We start from the raw sequence: 17,270 nt of genomic DNA, 5'->3' as shown, positions 1-17,270 counted from the left end.
ATAAAAATGTAAAAGAAGTTTGGTTTGTGTGTTTTTTAGGCTGTGCAGCCACAACTGGTGATATGCTTGTAGGTGAAATGTCTGCCAGTCAGGTCCAAACATTGCAGGGTCACTGATCTCCACTCTGAGCTCAGCTCCTGGCAGTATCTCCAGATCTGCTCCACTTGCAGGACCCCATCTAGCACCACCCTGTCGTCACACACAGAGTTATGTTATTACCTCTCTGTAATAGTGTTCTGTGAATATGCTATTAAATTAATGCAACTTCTGGGTATCTTACCTTGACTGAGACACGCATTGGCCCTGACAAATGGGAATCTGCATGGTAGCAGTGCAGTTATCCATGCTGATGTTTAAACTGGACATCCTTGGAGCGCATTCCTGGTTGCCTGAAAGTGGTACAAAAAACATATTAATTTTCCAGACAAAACATAAATGTTATATAAATATAATGAATAAATGCCTGTTTCACTGTACTGTATGCTGCCATTTTTTAAAACACAATTGTGCCTGTTTTGCCTCTGAAAGCGTTTTCAACTAACGTCCAATGGAAGCAAACACAGTGAACAACAGTGACCCCACTGGTAGAACGTGGTATTACAACAAAGGAGGAGTACGGTAACTTCCATATTCGACCATAATGTTATTCAACTGGTGGGCCGTGGGTGGAATGACATCACATCAGTTCAAAACTTTGAGCAGACATTTTTGCAGCAAATTCCTTTCTATAAAGCAAAAAACAGCAGCGCACTCCTGCCATATAGTGTAGGACTTTGGTGTCCAAAGTCCAGCCCGAGGGCCATTTTCAGCCCGTAGCTTCTTTTTTGATTGGAATGTTCTAAAAATAAATTAGCGTTCTGTATATTGACCTACAGTGGATTGGTTTTAACATCTTTAATGAACAGGAAAATGTATCAAAGTGGCCCCTGCATCTTTCAAATTTTCTGTATGTGGCCCTCACTGGAAAAAGTTTGGATACCCTTCGTGTAGGACATGTCCAATGTGGTTATTCTCGTAGATTTTAATCTTACATGTAAAACAGCAGTGTTGATCATCCCATTTTTTGTCCACCTTAGGAAGAAACACACACACAAACAACATTAAGCTATTGTCCTAATTCGCCATTTGTTGTACTTTTTAAAAAAAATTGTCTTAACAGTATGACAATACAAGAAAAACAAAAGTATACCTCAGGACAACTTTCACCAGAACAGACTTTTTTCTCCCTTTGAACACCGTCTGTTGTGCAACTAAATGAAATACATGGATCAACAGCATCTTCCCATCTGTCTCCCACCTAAAAAGAAACGCATAATGACTTTAAATAGAGTACAAATGTCCTCTAATTAGTGTTTCAGGTTTATGAGGGACATACCTTGTATGTGGTGCCATTATGACTGCATTTCTTCTCAACTGGAAAAGAATTAAAACGGGTTAAGGAGAACATCCTAAATGGATTAAGAGAAGAATAATTTGAGTGAGCTTGCCACAGGTCTGATCACCACAACATCTGGTCACCAATTCATCATTGGGGCCACAGATGGCTTTCGTAATGGGTTTGGGGTGGCACTCCTCTGTCCGAGTTTGATTGTTACAAGTGCACAGGTAGCAGTTAGACTGCCACTCTTCGCCGGGCTGGAAAACAGTTGTGAATTATATTTTTAATCACATTAAAACTCTAATCTAAAGTATTATTGGTGTGACCCTTACCAGCCTAGGCTCACCCAGTGGCCCTTTACAAACTGCAAGTACAGACAATAAGATGTGCAACTATGACAATTGTATGATGTGACGCCTCTGATCGCATTAAAAACTGTGTCGTTGACCCTTTTACTTACATAAACAGTCCATCACACAGATATCCGAGTGATTTCCTGCTCTAAACTGGCCCTCGGGACAGAAGCACCCTGCACTGTTGCTTTTGAGAGCGGACCCTGGATAAAGTACTCTGCACAGGCACAACAGAAGAAGAATGCAAAATGCATTGTACAAAATACAGCCTTACCATATGTATTTAGCTGTTACACATGAAAAATAAACTCTTCAAACCCTCCATAACAGAAGTCATCCAGCTTGCTGTGGCACTCACTGTGCACCAATTCTTTTGGACACTTTATTTCTGTAAACAAAAAAGAAAAAGTAAATCGGACTTTAGTAGCCATTTCTACATGTAGTACACGAGTTCGACCGCTAGGTGTCAGGTGGGTTCGGGTCTATTTCGGTAGGAACACTTGTCATTGAACAGGTGTTGCAAGAGGGAGGAGCTACGCCGGTGCACAACGAAGGGTACAGTTTTGTTGTTTGTACAAGTAAGCTGGAGTTGTATGGGTATTTTTGTAAACGACGACACAAAGCTAACATGTCAATTGTTTCTGTGTTTGCTTCTGTGGAATTTGACACATACCACACGATCCATTCGTGAGCTTTCTCCATTCAATACAGATGCCAGCGTCTTGGCATTGCCTGGCAGCTTGCTCCAGAGAGGAACAGGCAAAGTCTGTGTGCCTGCATGAATCAAACTCGCAGTTCTTCTTTAGAAGTTGCAGATCAACAAGCTGGCTGCAGCTGTCAAACACTCTTAAAAAAAAACAGAAAATAAAAAAAACTGTATTATTAATAGTTGGAGTAGCGTAGGGCTGCAACTAGCAATGATATATTCTGAAGCTTGTTTTTTTGCTCACTTTGTCGCGGTTTTTCAAAAATTAATTAATCGTCGTTTCGTGGTTGACTACCGCGTATTATTAGTCAAAAATGCATAGTTAACCAAATTGTACATATTCTTGGCCTAAATGAAGTATATTCAAGCATAAAAATGTTCTAAATGAACTGAACTACAAGTATAGTTTAGGGCTATACAAGACGTCGATGAGCTGCCACTAGGTGTCACATATCTTAACAGCAATAAACGAGGGATTACTGTATATTGCTATATTTATTTTCGTAATAGTTGCTATTCTAGTTGTAGCTTGCTACTACTAATACTGCCAAATGTGTTTGTGTGTTAATGCATGGAACCTACGGGTGATCCAGAAGTTGACATAACCAGTTCTCCTGGCAGGGAGTGGTGGGACTGGGTGTCGGCCATGGGTTACAGGGGATATTTTTTGGTGCACAAGCTGGCTTTATTGGATCCGTATACACCCAATCATAGGCTGTCTCATCACAGCAGTCATCGTTTTCGATCTGCCCCCCTGTGCGGATGCATGATTCCCCACCGCATACTCCTGGAAGCAAATGTGAGCTGAATTAAGTGAATGCAAGTCCAAATTAAACATCACATTCCATTCAAACCCACCACATTGCCCCTGAGTGTTCATCAGGAAGTGCTCCATCGCCAAATTGACCACCACTGTGTAGTATGGCGTGAGGGAGACATAAGAGCGTACCTGTGGAAGGTACACTGACACCACGTACTCTGTGGTCTCAAACCTGAACCCATGCTCTTCATATGGCGGCTCTATGGTCAGAGTGTTCAAGGTAGCCTATAAAAGACAATAATATTGGCCTCTGTCAGGGTTTCTGCGCTCTTCTAGCCAATTAGAGACAGTGGATCAATCATACCCGAACTGCCGACTCTCCTGGCATGACAGTAAGCCTTGCTGTGTTGTTGTTATAGTGCAGTATGATGCCTTTAGCACAGGAGCCGTGGAGGTTACAGTCAAAGTTGTCCACGGCGACGGTGAGGTGATGGCGCGGCCACGTCTCCTCCACCAGGGTGTAGGTGCACTCGTCCAGGAAATCAAAGGGAACGCCTGTGAAGGAGATGTAGTGGGGGTCTCCGTAGATGTCACAGACACCTAAAAGACACAGAAATACTCATTTTACAGGAGTGCTCCATTATGTTAGAAGAATGTTTTTGCTGTTAAAGAGAATATGGTGATATTTGGATTTCAGTTTAAGCTAAATTAGTAATACCTCCAAATACAGTTGTTCAAGTTCGAAAACTGTTTTCCCAGAGGAAATATATCATATTTGCACAAAATGATTCCTTTTAGTGAGTGCAGCATGCTTTATTCATATGATGTCCTTAGCCTTCGTTATCTGATTTTACCAGAATCCTTTACGTATAAGTCCTCCACAAGCTTATCACCTGATTCAAATAGGCTTTGATGACTGGGCATGAGTTTGCCCTTCACCGTCTCTCTCTCTCACAGGAGTAGATCACCCCTCCCCTCGCATATGTTGTATCCACTACTTGACAAGAAACAGTAAGATAGCAGTACAGATACAGTCACATGGTACCCTTTATAGGTATTACTGGCATTCAAAAATGTAATAACTGTATTGACGGTCTGCAAACATCTGTTTGATATGATTGATTTCCTGTTTTATGGCTATCATCAGACTTTTCATCTTTGCCCTCACTTGGTAACACGAGCAAAGAATCCCATAAGAAAAGGCAAAACACACTTTTAGTTGTTCACGGAGCAAGCTTTTATCATGATGCTTTTACATTTGAGACGTATTTTTCCAGAAAAAATTGGTTAACCCCAAATTGGATCACTTTTAGCACCGTCGGAGGTCCTACAAGGCTTCACTGCACCTTTTAAGGTTAATGGCTTGTCCCTATTTTTGTCCACTTGCAACTTACGGTTCGGGGGATTCCTGTAACTTGCTGGACTTGGAAAAGTTACAAAAATGAGCCCTATATGCTTGAAATACATGACTTTTTCTGGGATTACTACCTCAGCTAGAAACATTGTTGTGATAAAATTGCTTACAGTCGCATGTCCATGTCTCACAGCATCCATCCGAGATCTTCACAGCTTTCCCTCTGGGACAGATGGGGATTTCAGTCTCTGGACAAACCACCGGAGTCATCTCTATCTTGCCATCAGTGCATTTCTTATGGAAGCAGTCTTCGGTCCATGTTTCACCAAAAATCCACCTTTTGTTTCTTCTCAGGTCTACGCATTCACCCACTAGTAAAATGGCAAAAGGACAAAACATCCTGTTATACTACCAGTTAACATAATTTAAGAAAAAGATTCATTTTTGTTTTCAAAATAGTTTTTTTTCCTAAAACAGGTCTCGAAAAAAGAGGGGTGATCTTATATTCAGGGTTGCAGCATGTGGATTGATGATGTTCAACCTGGCGTTGTGGCGCTTTGTGAGTTTGTTGGTTGCAGTGTAGTAGGCGGAACACTGGTTGTCGTCCTGTTTGGAATCGCTGTTGGTTCTGTGTTTGTGGTGTCCCGGCTTGTCTGGTCTGTCCATGAGGTTTCTGTATTTGCGTGCATGGATGTAATAGTCGAAGGTGCTGTAGGAGTCGATGGATGCTCAGTTGAAGACGGGGGTTGTGTAGTAGATACTGGCGCTACTGTAAAAGCAAAATAAAAAACGCCCTTTAAACGCCACGTGAATTGGATAATGAATAATTATGAGGACTTACCACACTTGATTGTCCCATTTACACAAACGCTGACAGGAACAGGACACAGGGCAGTTACCAATGCAGTAAAATATTTAGCCAATGTGCTAAAACTTACCATTCATTTTTTTGTATCATCACTACACTCTGTGACTGGATAACAGTGTTATTAAAATAGCAGGTGCAGCTTCTCAGTTGGGTGCATTCACCTCTATTTTCATCATAATATGGAGCGTCTGCCGGACATCTGGGATAGCAGCCTATTACACACACATACAAAGCCATGATTATTTTCTAACCATTGTTTTTTTTTAATATTAATTACCTTCCAGCTTGAGTGAGAAATGGTTGCCTTTGCCACAGGTTTGGGCTTGTCCACAGGCTTCATAGTGCCAGGTACACTGGTCCTGCTCATTGTAGTAGTCACAGTAAACCGCTGAAGAAACACATTAAAGCAGTAAGCACTGTAGGACCCCCTCTACAGTTGTGGAGTGCAATTTATCTTTAAGCAGCTGTGATTACCGCATTGACCTGCATAGAAGATTATTTTTTCCTTGGAAAACAAGTCTGAAAAAGATGGATCGTCTTATATTTGGAGTCTACAGATGATAACGATGATGAAATGATCATTATAAAGCATACAGATGTGTGAGTGACCTCTTTCTGTCACTCACACACAACAGTGACCTGGAGAAAGGCCGACGAAATGTGTTGCAAAGTAATTTTCTTCTTGAAAAAGAGGGTTTTATTTGGGATTTACAGATTTCTACATGTTAACAGACAGGTGGCACCAAATGTGTTCTCCTCAACCGAGTCAGCGCTTTTCTTCCTGTCACTCACACACACGTCTTACAAAATAGTTTTCGTCTTGAAAAAGAGGGGTCGTCTTATATTTATGGTTGTGTTATATACAGTACAGTAATAAAGTTTTGTTGTATTTAAGTAGCTGTGATTACAATGACCTGAAAATGTTTTTTCCCTGAGATAAAAGTATGTTAAAGACGGGTCATCATATATTCGGGGTCTAGACATTCATACATTCATCACGCGGACAAATGACTTCTCCCCAAGTGAGTCAGGGCTTTTCTTCCTGTCACTCACAGTAGTGACCTAGTGAGATGCACCTGAAATTGTCTAAGAAATATTTTTCTCTTGAAGAGGGTTCGTTTTATATTCAACGTCCTCTTATATTCAGGTCAACATGGTAATACAAGCAGACAGTGGTATACATGCATTTTTAAGCAGCATAGACATGGTTCCAAGGGGTAAATGATTACTTACGACACAAATCCGGCGTTCTCCATTTCACGCAGACGTCTTTGTCACTGCAGGCTTCTGCGTAGGCTGCTACAGCCGTGCAGAAGCCAAGGAACTTCCCTTCAAACTCACAGGAGCAGGACTCCTCCACACAGCTGTGATAGTACGGCTCTGGGTCCACCTAAAGTTTGGAGTGACAACGGTATCGTATGAGACTTTAAAAGCAATTGTATTGTCAGCAATCCTACTTTGAGGTGGCAGTCTCTGAAGGTGTCTCCAGTCAGGATCATGCAGCGCCGCTGGGCCCATGCCAAGCAGTAGGAGTTGTGTTCGCACGGGAATACGTCAGTGGTCACATCCGAACACGGATGTGTGGCTGTTTTCCAGCTGTTCCCAAAGGCAAGGGGGCTTGCCGTAACTGAAGGCAAGTACGCCAGTGTTAAAGTACTACATGATCAAATCGATGCAAGAGACGATTTACCTGCAGCGCTATGTGTTTCAAGGTCATTCATCTCATTGGAGTCAAGGTTTCCGCAAAGGCCGCATACTCGACTCTAGGAATGGAAGTCATTTTTAAAATTGTAGTGCTGTCATCTGTGTTCCATACTGTGTTATCCATAATTATCTCTCACCCTCCAGGTAGAAGCCAGTTCTACAGTGATGCGAGTGTGTTTGTCCCAGATGAGAGTCATGTCTCTGCTTGGCACCAAGATCACCACATAGAGTCCAACGGTGTGTGTTGTGTAAAGTGAACTCTCCAGCAGAGACGAGGCCTTATAGAGGTATCTGGACACTCCTGTGTCACTTAGTGTTAACGTGACTTCATCCTTAAAGGAGGAAGTAGCGACGAGTAATGTTGTGCTATGATTTCAGCAAGAAGAGCTGCATGTGGGAGTGATGAAGAAGGTTCACCTTTAGCTCCAGGGTGACTGTGCGAGAGCAGGTGAGCGCCTCATCACAACATGGTACACGCTCCACTCTGACAGAGAAAGTCCAGTTTCCAGTTCCACAATCATCCTGAAGTACAGATAGTAATCTTAAATCATACCAAAGTCGAGAAAAATATTGCACACTAGCTTTTATAATGGCACACATACTGTATGACGTCATTGGACCTTTTTGGTGCAAATTGAGACATTTTTTGCCCCCAGTTTTACTGTTCCACTGTTTTGTCCTAATCATTTTTTTCTTCACATTGTGCATGTGAAGATGTCATTACGTCTAATAGTTGACCACTCTCTTATCAATCATTACATTAATTATACAGTATGATGCAAAGCTGTTTAAAGGTCCCATTATGCAAAATTTAAAAATGATGTTATAACAGTAATAAGTGTCCATTGAGCCTGTTTATGAGCACCAAATGTAGGAAATATCGATCCTCACTTGTTTGTTCCACTTTTGAGAGAAAAGGCACTTCAGGTTTTCCTAATATTATGAAGGAAAAACCTCCTTCCTCTTGGATGTGATACTGCCCCTGACACAACCCGAGCTACATGAGCCCGCCCAACTTTCACTCTGGATAGCATTGTAAAAGAGCAGGCTTTTCTACACATCTTAAAAATAAAGCCAACTGTCCATCAGTCAGCCACAGATGTGGGAGCTATGAGTTTTTTCATTTTGTTTTTTGTCAGTAAATAGGCTACTCCGGTTTCCTCCCACATTCCAAAAACATGCACGTTAGGTTAATTGGAGACTCTAAATTGTCCATAGGTATGAATGTGAGAGTGAATGGTTGCTTGTCTATATGTGCCCTGCGATTGGCTGGTGACCAGTCCGGGGTGTATCCCACCTCTCGCCCGAAGTCAGCTGGGATAGGCTCCAGCATACCCGCGACCCTATTGAGGATAATTAACCGTGATAAACGAGGGACAACAGTATATGTAAAAAATAGATAAGATGAACAGTCGTGATTCTTGGAGCCACGCATTTGGCACGGTTAAACAGCTTTTTAGCATTGAAGCTACAGACACACAAAACAATGCTTTCCCAGCAGGACTTAATAAAATAACTTTGAACATATGGCCAACACGCTTCCAATACATTATTGTGGGATTACTTAAAACTGCTGAAAATTATAGCAATATGGGACTTTTTATTAAATCCAGCGGCTCTTACCTCAACAAGAGTGTATTGACAGTGTCCGTCAAAGCGATACCACTTGGAGTCAAACGTCTGAATGTGCCCATTTCCAAATAGTTGACACTTCTCAGTGCATGGCTCATCAACGCATTGCCACTGGCCCCTGTTGCAGGTACTGTCATACAAGGCCAAAGTCAGATATTTTGTTATTGTTGAACAAAGAGGTGCATGAATGCAACACTTACCATGTTTTACAATTGGTTTTGACTGTGTGGCCCACACTGAATACTTGGCCACTATACATGCAGGTACAGTTGTCTAGTGACACACATTTCCCAGTATGATCTTCATACTGATTGTGTGGGCAGTAACAACCACTCACACAGCTCATGTGATCACTCTGGGAAACGACCAGGAAAAGTCTCTTTTTAAAAGCAATTTAACCAAACAAATAATACGTGTACACGTCTGTTGACCCACCAGTGGTTTACTGAGGCTGTCACATGTTTTCTGAGTGGTTTTAACTTGTTGCTCTGAGCAATGAACACAGATTTTCCCATTGCTGCAACCTAAAACAATATCACAAATTATTACAACATTTACAGGCAGGAAATCTGAGTTCGGTAGGTTATATTATTACATGTTTAGCACACTCTTCCTTTTAACAATTATTACAGCAGTATAAGGCATCATTTAATTAAAAAAAACTTAATCAATGTATGAAATAATGCATTGACCGAAATAACATTTGTTTAACTATCAGTGTCAAAAACAGGTTGAAAAGAAAACATCATTAATGAAGACATATTTTGGTCTTAAAAATATTTTTTCCAAACTCAGTGTTTGAAAAACAGGAGTCGTCTTATATTTAGTGTCATCTTATGTCCGGGCCAATACGGTATGTTCATATTAATGTACAGTATAGTTACCACAATCCTTAGAACAGTTCAGTGCTCCATCCTCACAAATGCTTTAAAAAAGAAACATTAATTAGAATAAAAATAAAAAACTTCATTACATTTGCTGTATACAGTCACGGTAAAACGTGCATAATACAAACTCATCTGCCACAACATTACCTGCACAATATTTCTTACACAAGATGTATTAACTTAATATTTATTATTAATGTCATTGACACTTGAATGTGATTTGATAATCTTGGTCTACCTAAAGATATGGGCAGAAGTCTGACACATTCTAGAACAATAATAACAATATCTGAATTCATCTTACCACTGTCTTCCATCAATGACAGCAGGCCCAGGTGGTATAATAGTGTCTGGGGAGTGACATGTACACTCCGCCTTGGGGGTGCAGCTGCGTCTGTCATTGAGGTGGGTGCCTTCAGGGCAGCCACAGCCATCTACGGGACCGTCACCCTGCCCGCAGCGGGGGTCAGGAGCCGATAGGGAGCTGCATGTCCGGTTGCAAGCCCGCGTGTCGTACGAGAATTCCTGGTTCGTTTCACATGTCTGAACTGTGAAATAGGATAATATTTGTTGGCAGTATTCTACAGTATACCCAGAGCAAAATAGATTTGTATTGTGGAAAAGCCTTCCCATTGACAGTACATAAAAGGTATACTCACTGCAATTAGTCGTGTGCCTCCAGTCACCGACTGCCATGCCCAAATCTGCACATACTTTGGCGTAGCTGGCTAAGGCGACGCACAAACACTGTTGTAAGCTGGTCACTGTGGTAGCGCAGTTGCATGTTCTCTGGATGCAAGCCTTTATTTCAAAAAGTGCACAGCTTCAGATGGTTGCTCGTAACTCCAAGGGAGTGACACTTCACTAGGTACACCAGGCACACATTAGTCAACACATTAGACCAGAGATTCTTAAACAGTGGTACAAGTACCACTATGCTCCATCTAGTGGTATTTAGGAACATCAAAGATTTTTAAAAAGACGTTTACATAGGTAATAATTGTACAAATACAAATGTATTAACCAAAGATTCTGTGAAATTTAATTGTAATTACATTTATGCCACAAATTACCTGTGAGCCACATGGGCCACATGTTCAAAGCTAAACTCATTGTGAGGCGGTACTTGGTAAAAAAAAAGTCTGAGAACCATTGCATTAGGCTGTGCAGGTGTACCAAATGAAGTGTCCAGTATTCAGTAGATTCAGTATCAGTTCTGTTGTACTGCATATGAACAGTACATACCAGTAGGCTCACATATGAAGGACACAGTATGTGTGTTCTTACCTTGTGGTACCTATCAGATGCCACGTAACCATGGCACTTGGCAAATACGCCACTTGGGTCATTCAACACGGAGCATTTCTCATCAGCAAATATTTCTAAAACGTAAACAAATAGAGTGATATAAAATTAGGTAAAGTATTTTTAAGTGTATTATTGATATTAGCCATAGAATTAAAAAGGAAAAGATGTAATACCAAAATAATCATGTATTATTGTGGGTTGGTTTTTTTTGTATATATTGCATACTGTCATAGTGTATAAGAATTATCTGCAAAAACATTTAAAAATAATTTAACTAGCCAAATAATATAACACATTAAAAATAATTTTGAAATGTATAACATGATTTCAGTTAATTACTGATTAACACAATGAAAATAATTTTTATTTTACATAAATAAAATGAACTTGATTAAATGGTTCCAGACGTTACAAAACAGCTTTACATGCATACACTGTAAAGCGTATTGTATAACTTGTATAACTTACCATTGTCCGTGTTGATGCAGCGGTCCATGACCTGCTCGCAGTGACCCACACTCCAAGATTGTGCAACCATTTGTGCAGAGTTCTCTATAATCACGCTACTAGATGTAAAGTCATCTTTGGTGTCACTGTTACTGTTTCCACAAAGACCTTTGAAGTTAAATTCATTCCAATTAGAAGTCACACCGCAACACAAATGGATCCATTAAGTACTCCATGAAGTACAGTACTTGCCTAATATAGTGTCCGTGCTGTCTTCAGGTGCGCTGATGTAGAGCTGTATCTCAGGTGACATCTGTACTTGCATCTCCATACCAAAGGATGTGCTCACGTGCACGTATGTGGACGATTGCCAGAAAACGGTGGCGTGATCTGCAGGGTGAGTGACTTGCTGAGTAACCATACTTTCAAAGGAAAATGTAGACTGACGTGTTATTTACCAGACTGATGAAGCTCTCTAATCTCCTCCTCTCCAAAATGGACCATGTTGTGTGTGAATGTGTATTTCTCCTGCAAAATTTAAAACAATTTTGTCTCTTTTTTTTAAAATTAGATAAATAAATGTTGGGCTTTACCTGGAAAAGTTTGAGAGCAACAGCTTTCACAAATGCTCCCTTTTCTGAGAACTCGATTGTTAGCGACCAGTTTTGGCCCTGCATGTGAGCATAAGAAATGGTCATGTTGTGGGTCTGAGGTGAGGCTAAAAAAAAAAAAGGTTATAAAATGCAGCAACTTGCCTGTGAAGCCACATATTTACATCTACCGGGCACCACATATTCTTTTCCATCATATGTTGTTACATAAGGTCCTTCAATGAGACATCGAGATGGGCAGTAGTTGTCAGAGCAATGCCACTTCCCACCGTCACACACACTGTAAACGATATGATCAACGATATTGATTGTAAAAATAACCTTTTGTCATGGATTTGACATGCTTACCATGACTGACACTTGGTGCTGCGTATGTCCCCAGGGGAGTAGATCAGGTCCGCAAAGACACAAGGGCAGCTGGACACGTTGATGCACTGGAAGCCTCCTGCATGATCATTTAACACCTGATCTGAAATTCAAATTGTATTGTTACAGTATTTCTTGCTTTCGTTCAGGGAAAGGAAATAAGAAGACATGTTTCCTCAAGAACGCCGGTGCTCTAAAACTGGTGAGTCCTATTGTATTATCAGATATAACATTATTATTATTAAAGCTAAAATCTGTATTTTACATTAAACAATACATAGTTGTTTTAAATCATGTGAAATAACTTGTAAATTACAATTAAAAAATATATATACTGTATTTCCTAGCTGCTTGGCCGTTGTTTGATGATGCTGCTTCCTTTAAAATCATCCTAAAATATCTTAAAATAATGCTTCAAACAAAGCATGATAACACAGCATAAAATCATGCATTTCTCTGTGTCCCTTGTGTCTGTGACAGGAAGAAAAACTCTGACTTGCTTGGGGGAGAAGTCATTTGGCCCCACATGTTGTTTTGCATTTATAAATCTCCTCGAATATAAGCCAAATATAAGATGACTTGTCTTTTTCAGACTTTTTTCTAAGGTCAAAAATGTGGTCTTTTATTTGGGTCAGTGTGGTATTTTCTTACTGGTGCTTTAAATTAAAAGGTGAGTGAGTAGAACTACAGCACTTGTCTTTGTTCCCATTGGGTCATACTGGTTAACATTTCTCTTTAAGCTTAAGAGTTGAAAATCCATCTTACCATCTGGGCAGACACAAGAGTTGGTGAGATCTTGGTCAGCGGTTTTGGGGTTTGAGCAGCTGGGAACAAATGCAGAACCTTCTTCTACATAGCTGAGGTCTCCTGGACAACTCGGTTCAGCTGCAGAAAATGACATGAAGTGACTTTAACCGAAAATGATAGGTGAAAATGCATGAACTTATAGACCATAATGAAACATCATCTGTTCCAAGACCCTACCACACCGGGTGACACCTCTCCATCTGCTCCAAACATGGCTATCATTTCCACATTGGCGCACGACTTCTTTGAAGAATGCACAGCTGACATACGAGCTTTCCTCAAAGAGATAAACGTTCTCTTCGCAAAGTTGAATATATTGAGAGGTGGCTGATTTCAGGCAATCCAACACGTAGGAGATCAACTCTCTGCATTTCTGCAAATACAATCCTTACATTACTTTCTCAGGCACTCCATATCATCTTTGCATTTCCAAAAATAAGTTGTTATAGGTACATATTGAGTTTTAAAATTTGTAAAACACAAATAATACACACGCTGGCTATAATTTGAGTATTTTGGGGTACTTTTGTAGAGGATTTTAAAGGTATTTTATGTAACAATCCCTCTATTCTGTACAATCAGAATATATTAGCTGTAGTGATGTACTTACGGCATTATGAACATGAATGGTATCTCTGGTTTGACATTTTTCTTCAGTATGGACGGCGTCTGTAATCAGCTGCTGCTTATTGCCTGTGGAGAGCATGTAAAAATGTTCTGCTTTACAAATCATCTTATGGACATACTCAAAGACAGCGAATGCTTACCGGCAACGTTGTGTTTCCCACATAGTCCACTCATGTCTGCGGTCATCTCCTGCTCCATCTCCACCTTGATAACAAGTCACGCCGTTGTTGCACTTGTCGTAAAAATAATGCATTTGCCTTCTGCTTTAATGTTGCGTCTCACCCAAAGTGTGTCTATTCCTCCAGGTACATCATGCCAGGTGACAGTCAGAGGAAGAAGCATGCTCCTCAGCCTAGTGTAGATGCCGTACTGGAAGACATGCTGGTAGGTGTGGTCATAGGGAAGGGAGACGCTGTCAACATAAACATGAGGGTGATGTTAGCGTTGAATTGTATTGGGTTGTTATTATAAAAGAGGTCATACCTTTTCTTCTCCACCAGGATGCTTCCATTCATCAAGACTGTTTGGACTTTATTGATGGTGATCTCCACTTGTACCAGGAGCCCGTTGTCTCCCCGCCGAGTGCTGATATCACAATCCACGCGGTTGTGCGTGAAGTGGCTGAGGGTGACTCTGCAGGTGGATCGCAGGTAGTAACTTGAACCGCTGAACGGTTGCACCACACCACTGCCAAATGTCCTGCAAGTGACTGACGACAACAGAGGCAGGTGAGTCAGATAAAATGACACTGTGTAGTAATTTGATAATAATATCATAACTATAATAATTATTATTATCATTATTATTTTATTTCTGTTAATATTCCTTACAGCTGTACTTTAACAATAATACACGTAATTCACATTTATATAGTGCTTTTCTAGGTTCTCAAAAATGATGAACAATAAGTCCAAATAATGAATTCATTATAAATGTATAAATACTATGAATTTAATAAAATAAATAAATATGAAATCATTTAAAATGCAGTGTATTCTGCCCAAATTTAATAATAAACTTGTCATCTACTTCTTGCTATAGCAGAGTGGTAACATACTGTATATTATGTTTGATAATTCACAATCAGGCATTCAATATCAAAAGATGACAAAGATGCTCATGCACAGACGATTTCACTTACATTTTTGCATTTCTGTTGTTGTGACCAATTCACCAGTCCCTAAAACTGAAAGAGAAATTGAGAGCAAAGAAAATCCATTTCCAACCTAAAATGACAAACACTGCTTTGCTCTGAGAACGCCCGAAAATTAAACGAGCTGTATAACGGGTATAATAACAGGTATTTAACCCACGCAACCAAATTTTCGTACCTGCGACCACTGATATACAGCATAAAGCAAGCATCCAAGGTTGTGAGGTCATGTTGCACGAGGCTTCAATACTGCTGGACAGACAGCTGATGACAACAGAATAAACAACCCGCCACGATGCTTTTATACCGCATACCTGCACATACGCACAATGGCACGCCCACCTTCTGTCCATCAACATACCAGGAAATCTTTTAATTTTGTTTTCATTGGTGGACATTTTGTTCATAAATTAGATATTTCACATTGACTAAAAATAGTAATTTAATTTGCATCATATGGTTGAAATTAACATGCAATTATTAACATTTTTATCAAAGAGCAGAGTTCAAGGTCAAAGAGGGCAATTTGTGAAAAAAACAAAACACAACCGTCACAGGTCAAATATTAATCCCCATATTTTGAACATCACGCTTATGTTTGACAGACACGGAAGAGCCCAGTGATATCTTGTTGTCTAACAAAGGACACCTAAGAAGATGACAAATGAAGCCAGGTTAATGCCTAGGGCACATGCACCAGGATGTAGTTAGTTATTTTTTTTTGTGTGGGGTGTTGCATAAGACATAACACGTGTTTTTTTGGGGGGTATTATCATTCAAGAGTGCAAAACAAGTGGCTGTATTTTGTTTTGTAGACTTACATCAAAGTCATCAAGTCTTGCCAATAAACTTTGCTCGCACATACCGCTGCTATGGCAGCCAACGCATATAAAACCATCCTGGTTGGAGGATATGGTGTTGACACCAGATCGTTACGACCCCCAGCAAATAGAGCAAATAATGGGTGCACAAGCCCTAAAAATGCCTATAATATGTTAATAAATTGTAAATTGTATAGGGAGCCACCACGAATGAATGATAATGAAAGATGATGGTGACAATGATTATGAAGACGCTACAAGCATCGGCGTTTATGGCGTTCCATGATACGAGGTTTCATGGTTAAGAACGCACTTCCAGAAATTAATTTAAAATGTAATTTTCATCCTTTAGCATGCTTGCTCGAGAACTAGTTCCAGCACGTTGGGGCAGCGGAAGAATACAGTCTGTGCTCAATATAGGCCGCACTTTTCTCAATCTTTTGGCTGCCGCAGCCATCGTGTTGTAACGTCTACCTGGACGTTGTAAGGATGACGCGGAGATCTTTGTTGAGGTCTTTGTTGCAAAACCATAAGAGGCCAAGCCACGCCAAAACATTATCAGCAATCTCAACTGTCTTTTCTGCACAGAGTCGTACTCTTCCCGTACCCCCCTCCACACACACACACACACACACAGTCAGGACCCAGCCTGTTACGTGCACAGAAGTCGGAAATCACAAAAATACACGTTTAACACAACGCATACAGTAACTACCAGGACACTATAGTATCCTTGAGCATGTTAAAGGATATGTTCCTGTGATAGTGACAGTGATAACTAAGCAGCGTAGTGTTTTTTTTGTTTTTCTTTATTAGTTTCATTTAATTATTGTATTTCGTGTTTTTATTATTGTATTTTATATCCTTCATGTGTTATGTGTACAGTGTGAGTGTAAACTAAAATTTGACTCACAACACGTCATAGCAACAGAAGTGTTTGTAACCCAACGACTACCTGTACTGTAAGCGACATTAATAATAAGCAACAACTGTTTTCATCCACGAGTCGCCAAAAGTGTCAAGAACAGATTCAGCTGTTGTTGCAATTATAACAAATTGCCTTCAAATATGCACATTTTGGAACTTCTAAACATGATTAACTTTTTAATTACTTTAATGTGTAGGGGTGTCATGAGATCTCGTCTTGCGTCATTAAAATGTGACCATATTTGTCCTTGAAGAGAAAAGCTGTCTCGTGGGAAAAGGGCAGCCAGAGGTCGATCCAACTGTGAGGTATGGCATTGCCACTGCGGATGATTGTACATGTAATATGGAAGTGGCAGTGCGCGAGGCAGGATTGGAACCGTACATTAAGCGCTTTATGCGTACTATAAACCTCGCAATCCAAGCTGCACTCTGCATTTCCAGCATCACTCGTTTGACTGGAGTTCAACAGCCGCCGCAGTGCTAAAGGGATAGTTGGAATTTTTTGACATGAAGTTGTATGACATCCCCATCAGCATTGTAGTCCAATAACAGAGACTTACC

At 40.4% G+C, this 17,270-nt stretch overlaps 2 protein-coding genes across 4 annotated transcripts in view; one reads left to right on the top strand and one right to left on the bottom strand.

Moving 5' to 3' along the window:
* Positions 1 to 30: 30 nt before the first annotated feature.
* LOC129194963 (mucin-19) lies at positions 31 to 15,294 on the bottom strand. Its single transcript, XM_054800573.1, has 43 exons — positions 15,140 to 15,294; positions 14,950 to 14,994; positions 14,292 to 14,517; positions 14,091 to 14,220; positions 13,949 to 14,012; positions 13,792 to 13,874; positions 13,359 to 13,554; positions 13,140 to 13,259; positions 12,357 to 12,477; positions 12,153 to 12,288; positions 11,991 to 12,068; positions 11,856 to 11,925; positions 11,650 to 11,787; positions 11,419 to 11,565; positions 10,930 to 11,024; positions 10,302 to 10,443; positions 9,947 to 10,190; positions 9,640 to 9,680; positions 9,177 to 9,279; positions 8,956 to 9,096; positions 8,747 to 8,885; positions 7,541 to 7,645; positions 7,261 to 7,455; positions 7,103 to 7,182; positions 6,877 to 7,036; positions 6,653 to 6,809; positions 5,697 to 5,807; positions 5,490 to 5,631; positions 5,393 to 5,421; positions 5,093 to 5,224; positions 4,722 to 4,922; positions 3,562 to 3,797; positions 3,296 to 3,482; positions 3,020 to 3,224; positions 2,405 to 2,577; positions 2,060 to 2,119; positions 1,839 to 2,000; positions 1,711 to 1,742; positions 1,376 to 1,635; positions 1,190 to 1,297; positions 1,032 to 1,071; positions 281 to 389; positions 31 to 189 (listed from the first exon to the last, which is right to left on the bottom strand). Exons 1-39 carry the CDS (start codon positions 15,189 to 15,191, stop codon positions 1,435 to 1,437), a joined length of 5,079 nt encoding a protein of 1,692 aa, XP_054656548.1. The 5' UTR covers positions 15,192 to 15,294; the 3' UTR covers positions 31 to 189; positions 281 to 389; positions 1,032 to 1,071; positions 1,190 to 1,297; positions 1,376 to 1,434.
* Positions 2,270 to 17,270, top strand: part of LOC129194889 (proton myo-inositol cotransporter-like) — a 57,272-nt gene continuing 42,271 nt past the window's right edge. The window contains exons 1-7 of one of the 3 annotated variants that reach the window (XM_054800390.1): positions 2,281 to 2,309; positions 7,268 to 7,410; positions 7,502 to 7,571; positions 11,677 to 11,794; positions 12,524 to 12,576; positions 14,114 to 14,192; positions 14,309 to 14,536. The gene's annotated coding sequence lies outside the window, so the exon portion shown is untranslated. Of the gene's footprint in view, positions 7,411 to 7,501; positions 7,572 to 11,676; positions 11,795 to 12,523; positions 12,577 to 14,113; positions 14,193 to 14,308; positions 14,537 to 17,270 lie in introns of all 3 variants that reach the window. The other 2 variants (XM_054800389.1, XM_054800388.1) reach the window with 2 other exon arrangements.

Source organism: Dunckerocampus dactyliophorus, chromosome 15 (assembly GCF_027744805.1).
Source record: "Dunckerocampus dactyliophorus isolate RoL2022-P2 chromosome 15, RoL_Ddac_1.1, whole genome shotgun sequence".
NCBI lineage: Eukaryota > Metazoa > Chordata > Actinopteri > Syngnathiformes > Syngnathidae > Dunckerocampus > Dunckerocampus dactyliophorus.
Note: the sequence above shows the minus strand (reverse complement) of the source record. Positions and strands in the feature narration are given on the sequence as shown.

Bases quoted from the DNA above. Each gene is read 5' to 3' on its own strand.
- LOC129194963 (XM_054800573.1), bottom strand. From the start codon at position 15,191: ATGACCTCACAACCTTGGATGCTTGCTTTATGCTGTATATCAGTGGTC. The intron at 13,875-13,948 runs GTAAGCATTCGC...TGCTCTCCACAG, and splicing joins TGGGAAACACAACGTTGCCG to GCAATAAGCAGCAGCTGATT. The intron at 10,191-10,301 runs GTGAGTATACCT...CCTATTTCACAG, and splicing joins GAGGCACACGACTAATTGCA to TTCAGACATGTGAAACGAAC.